General features: G+C 39.6%; 1 protein-coding gene and 1 long non-coding RNA gene across 3 annotated transcripts in view; one reads left to right on the forward strand and one right to left on the reverse strand.

The window, feature by feature from the left end:
- Window positions 1–4,420, forward strand: part of LOC106964722 (neuroglian-like) — an 11,343-nt gene extending 6,923 nt beyond the window's left edge. Inside the window, exons 5-7 of one of the 2 annotated variants that reach the window (XM_015060394.1) lie at window positions 2,194–2,529; window positions 3,477–3,758; window positions 4,083–4,420. In XM_015060394.1, the coding sequence (XP_014915880.1) occupies window positions 2,194–2,529; window positions 3,477–3,758; window positions 4,083–4,189 (725 nt within the window). In that variant the 3' untranslated portion in view covers window positions 4,190–4,420. The remainder of the gene's footprint in view (window positions 1–2,193; window positions 2,530–3,476; window positions 3,759–4,082) is intronic. The other variant, XM_015060395.1, reaches the window with a different exon arrangement.
- LOC106964723 (uncharacterized) lies at window positions 691–1,468 on the reverse strand. The gene is made up of 2 exons (XR_001428486.1): window positions 951–1,468; window positions 691–873 (listed from the first exon to the last, which is right to left on the reverse strand). It is a non-coding gene; the product is annotated as an uncharacterized LOC106964723 (long non-coding RNA).
- Window positions 4,421–5,889: the final 1,469 nt, after the last annotated feature.

The following is a 5,889-nucleotide window of genomic DNA, read 5'->3' on the forward strand; positions in this document are numbered from 1 at the left end:
TTTAATCCTACAGATATATTCAGTTTCATTTAGTCCTCAGATGAGGCAGGCGGCCATTAAACAATGCAGCTGTGATCAATTTAAAAATGCCACAGAAAAAATCTCCGTCCCACTTCTTGTTTCCATTCAGAGGGAAAGTTTCCTTTCCTGTTTTCCACAGTTTTTGTTCCTGGATTCATTTTTGACTCTAATAGTCTGATGCAGACCTCGTTTGTTCATATTGTCCCTCCAAGAAGTCAAAATGTCCATGTTAAGGTCATTCTCATCACTTATCCAGACAACCTGAATGAGTTTCTTTGGTGTTCGGGTTTGTTTTAGATACGTTATGTGTTTTAAAATAATCAACATAAGAATAATGGGAGAACATCACAACTGAGGTGCAACAGCTGAAAATTAGAAGTAAAAGTGAAACATTTCTACTGAAAGTAGAAAGATTTCACTTAAAGAGCATTTAAGAAAAAGCTAACAGTAGCTCGTGTTAGCTAACATTAGCTCACTTTAGCTAACATTAGCTCACGTTAGCTAACATTAGCTCACCTTAGCTAACATTAGCTCACTTTAGGTAACATTAGCTCACCTTACCTAACATTAGCTCGCGTTTGCTAACATTAGCTCACCTTAGCTAACATTAGCTGGCAGCCAACATTTAGTGACACAATCAGGCACTGATGGACGCAGGGACTGAACAGAGAATACAAAAACAGTTGTTTATTAGGAAATAAACTTGTTCTCAGTCAGACAGGCCAGGGTCAGAACCAGGGAATCCAAATCGGGGTCAGGCGGTTCCAGATCTCAGGGTCAGACAGACAGGGGGTCAAAGCCAGGAGGTCCTTATCCAGTGGAGAGGGTCCGGATCGGGGACAGGAGAGGCAACTAGGCAGAAGGAAGAGACAGACGGNTAGTTACTGGGCAGATAGCTGGAGTTTCTACAGCANGCCTGAAGGTAATACCGCTGAGGGTTTCACAACAATCTGACACCGTGCAGGGGGAAGATCCGTCCTTATATGGCAGCAGCTGGGGATCAGGGTGATGATGATCAGGTGTGAGTGGTCACTGCTCAGCAGTAGCTGTGACAGTTGGCAGCCTGAGAAGAAGTGAAGACTGGAGTAACGTGAACTCTCTAGCTTGGTAAGAGTCGAGCTGCAGCTTTCTGCAGTTTGAACGTGATGCATTGCAGATTTATCAAAAAACAGTTAACAAGGTCATTAAAATAATCCACCTAAGAGAAAAACATGCAACATGGCTTCCAGTTCACACAGAGACACCACAGTTTAGCTACAGCTTTTAAAAGATTAAAACAGTTTTGAGCTAATTACCAGGAATAAAGACCAAGAGACGTGAAACTCTGACATTAGAATGAAACTAACATTATATAACTGAAATCTTTCTGATTTCAGGAATCTTTTCAGAGATTCAACAGTTTAAATTTAACCATAATCTTAATCTTGATGATTTTAAAAAACCTCAGAGGATTTAAAATAATGGGATAACTGGATTTAGATATGTAAAGTACCCAAAAGGGTGCTTACATATTACTTATAAATAATAGGTCACACATAGAAATTCACTATAATCTGCATAAATATCAGAAATTTTGCTGAAGATTTAATCTCTAGACTTCTTCACTCCTGGTTTTCTTCAATCAGGTTTTATTTCCAAACATGTCAAAACTAAATATGTAAAATCTGCATTAAAGTTAATTTTTAACTGGCTGAATTTGGGGATTTATTCCATTTCCTCTGGTTTTCCGTCAGATGCAGCTTTTCTGCTCTGTTTTCTCCAGACTGCTGGGGGAAAGTCAGATTCTGCTGAACTCTGACCGTTAGAAACTGGCTCCCAGGATGAGCGCTGCTCACCACAGGATGCTTGATCCACGTCAGTTTAAACCAAACTGACCCAGATACAGATGAAACCTGTTGATTTCCACTGCTGGTTTATTTCTCACCATGTTTACGTCTTCGTTTCCCAGTAGAGCTCTTCTGCTTCAGCTGAACAGGAAGTTAGCCGCTAATAGCAAAGCTAATGTTTAGCTTACCATTTTAGCTAACTTTGAAATAACACACGTAGCTTTCCCTAAATTAACTTTTGCAGACATTTTCCAGAACTCTAACATCCTTGGCTGTTTTGTTAACCTTCAGTTGTTTTTTACAGGTTTATAACCAGCACTGCTCTGTCTCCATCCTTGTCTCTCAGCTTTCTGTGGTGGTTTTCCAGCTGCCACGGCCGAGTTCTCCCTGCAGCAGCCTGCGGTGGTCGCCGGCCCGCTGGGCCAGGACGTCCTGCTGCCCTGCCAGCTGCTGGACTCCCAGCATGAGAAGCTCCTCAACCAGCCCGTCCTGTACTGGGAGGTCGATGGGAAACAGCTCCCGTTTAACGAGAACAAAACCTCCTCCAGTTTCAACAAATCCATTGAGCTGAAGGAGGTGCGGTGGTCCGACGGCGGGACGTACGAGTGCAAACTGTCCATGAGAACCGACAGGAGAGGAAGCTTCAGGCTGAAGGGAAACAAAACCACACTCATCGTCCACGGTAGAGTCCCAACCTCTCTGCTGCCTGAGACGTTTGTTTCCAGCAGGATTTTATAGAAATGATGAGTTTTAACGAAGCTGACCGAGCAGCCGGGCGAATTACAGACAGAAATATGAGAATGAAGAAAGTAGATTCCTGGTGTCCTGAATTTAAGACTTAGAAAACCAAACTCAATCATCTGCTAATGAATTAAAGCAGGGGTGTACAACGTGCGGCCCGGGGGCCATACGTGGTCCTTGGACTTATTTTTTAGGGCCTCAATCTGCAGCTCAAGACTGACCTAAAACTTTTTATTTTTAATCATGGTAAAATTAATACAAACATTATTTTCTTACAATGGAAAACATTAAGTACAACACAAAGCTTTTCAAATTCAATTCAAAATTTTATTTGAAAAATAATGTGTTGGTCCCAGAGGGAAATGAAATGTTGTTGTAGCTCAAATTAATTCAGATTCTTCTAAGAGTTATTGCAGATAATAATGACTGTTGGCATCTTATAAGTAGAATCATATTTATCCAGACACTTTCACTGAAAAGTCAACATGTTTAATTTATTAAACTCGGCTGAATATAGCAAACATTTTGAAATAAAATGACACAAATCCTGTTTAAATAACACAGAATAAATTTGTGATATTGAACCAAATTTGATAACTAGACATTTTTCCGTAAATTCATCAAATGTGCAGAAATTCTTTCTACCCTTTGAAACTAGAATGAATAAAATTACTTTTCTACAAAAAGAAATTAAATCTGACGACTTTATTTGCTCAATTTTAATTTGGGGGATTTTGACTCAACAATTTTGGACAAAAAGTTTGTACACCCTGAATTAAAATTTAAAACACATTTAAAAAAAACCTTTACATCTTTTTACCTAAATCACAGAGAAAACAGAAGGAATCAACTAAAGTTCGTCTTAAAAGCAACAGTGTGTCATTTCAGACACCATGACCTTTAACCTCTCCAGTCACCATGACTCCCTGCTGCGCTGTGAGGTCACCGTGTCGCAGGATCCGGGTTTGACTCTGACGCTGACCAGAAACGGCTGCGTCGTGCAGAGCTCCGCCCCCTCAGAGCGCCGCGCCGCCAACGGCACCATCACTCTGTCTGCCACCGTCCATCTGAGCGGCAACGGGCAATATGGCTGCCAACTGAGGCTGCAGGACGTCCTGATAACCAGCAGCTCCTTCCACAGCCAGCAGGCGGGTAGATATCAGCTTCAAGGTGAATCCTTCAAAAACAGAAGAATAAATTCACTGGTTCTATCTGAACATTAGAGATGCATGCATGTTTTCTGTCCGATGCAAAAGAGGTTTTAAATAAAATCAGGATCATTATTACTTTTCATTTCAGCAGCTGGAAAAGATGCAACATCAACATATCATTCTTAGCAACTTTCATTTTTATTCCTGCTGAAATGGACATTTTTAGAATTTCTGTGAGCCGTAGTTAAATTCCCAGCATGCCGTAGTTCCAGCTGTGTGTTTCTGTGAGCCGTAGTTAAATTCCCAGCATGCCGTAGTTCCAGCTGTGTGTTTCTGTGAGCAGATGAGCGGCGCCGGTACTCGGAGCCGTGGCTCCTCTACGCGGGCCTCCTGCTGGTGCCGGCCCTGGTCCTGCTGGCCGTAGTGGCGGCCATGTTGATGTGCAGATGAGCTCCCCTGTCCTCCTGGTGGCCCGGTTCTACTGGACCGCACGCAGCTCTTCAGGTGGGATTCACATCCCCTCGTTTCCATGACAACCAGCAGGACATCCGGACCGGAGGATGAGAACCGTTCTGGATGTGAATCCCGGCCCACTCGTCTCGGTTCCTCTTCTTCTGAACTCACTTCTAGTTTCTGCGAAACTGTTAGATTAAAACTGACATTAAGAACTTTTAAGAAAAACAACATTTCTCGCTTCATTTCAAACGTTTTTATTTAATTAATTTTTGTTTTAAGCAAAAAACATTTTTATATTTTTAAATTTTGTGTATTTGATATTTTTGTTTATTGAATGTCTTTGTGGTTTATTTCTTGAAATGTGCTGCATAGTCAAAGTTTTAGCTTCAGTTTTCCAGCCCCACAGCATGATACTGCCACCTCCATGATTCCCAGTTTCATCCCCATTTCTTGTCTGAAAGAAATATTTTGGTTTATGTCATAAAGAAAAAATGTGGGTGTCCACAAGCCTGTCACAATAATACATTTTGCTGAGCAATTAATTGTCTCAAAATTATTGTGATAAACAATAACATTGTTTGAAGACTATTTTAAACTGATGTAATGGTAATGACATAATAATGCAGGAACATCCTGACAAAAATAAATGCACTTAATTTTCAAATTAACATTTAAAACGAACTGGTGAATAAAATAAACAAAACAACCAAAAATGAAAATAAAACGGACTCTCAGTCATGTTAACAATAAATGCACTTGAATAAAAACAAAAAAATATAAAACCAAAGTGGAAATAAAACTTAGATAGAGAAGGTGGGCATCTCTGATGCTATATTTATCCTCCTGACACTAAGGAACGATGGAGGGAGGGTCAGTGGAGTTCAGCCGTTTTCATCAACAGAAACAGAAAAGGCAGGAAGAAACGATAAAATGAAGTCAATGATGTTAATTTATCGTGCGATTAATTGATTTATTGTAACAGGCCTAGATGTTCATTTTTCAAAGTCATACTTTCATCACAGTATTAATACATTTATAAATATCAGCGTTCCAAAATACATATTTACTTAACAGGTTTCAAATTAAATATTTAGTTAGGAAGCTAAATGTTTAATCCCAAACCAAATATTTATTTTCCAAATGTAACGTTTAATTTCTAAACTAAATATTTAGCTATTTAACTAAATATTTAATTTGAAAGCTAAATATTTAGTCTGTAAACTAAATATTTAGATTGTTAGCTACATATTTACCTCACAACTAAATACTGAAATCCAATACGAAATTTAACTCAGACCTAAATGTTTATTTTTTTGGAGATACATATTTAGCTTCCTAACTAAATATTTTAATTGAAAACTAAATACTTAGCTTTCATACTAAATTTTTAGTTTGTAAATTAAATATTTTCTTAAATAAACCAAATTATTGCTGTAAATTTTTTACAGTTTTACTTTTGACCTGAATCTCGTTTCTCTCAGTTTTGGCCTCCAAACATTTAATGTTTATTTTTCTGCTGCTTAAATTCTGCAGAAACTCAGAGCTCGGAAACTTCCTGCTTTCCTGGAAACGAAACAGCAGATTAGTCACCCTGAGACTCTGCGGCGGTTCACGGCTGCCGGACGCTCCCAAGGCCCCGGGCCCCTGACCCAGACCCCGACCCTGACCCAGACCCCGACCCTGACCCAGACCCC

This window comes from Poecilia latipinna, unplaced genomic scaffold (genome assembly GCF_001443285.1).
Source record: "Poecilia latipinna isolate Pla-1442-1.1 unplaced genomic scaffold, P_latipinna-1.0 Scaffold1709, whole genome shotgun sequence".
NCBI classification, from domain to species: domain Eukaryota; kingdom Metazoa; phylum Chordata; class Actinopteri; order Cyprinodontiformes; family Poeciliidae; genus Poecilia; species Poecilia latipinna.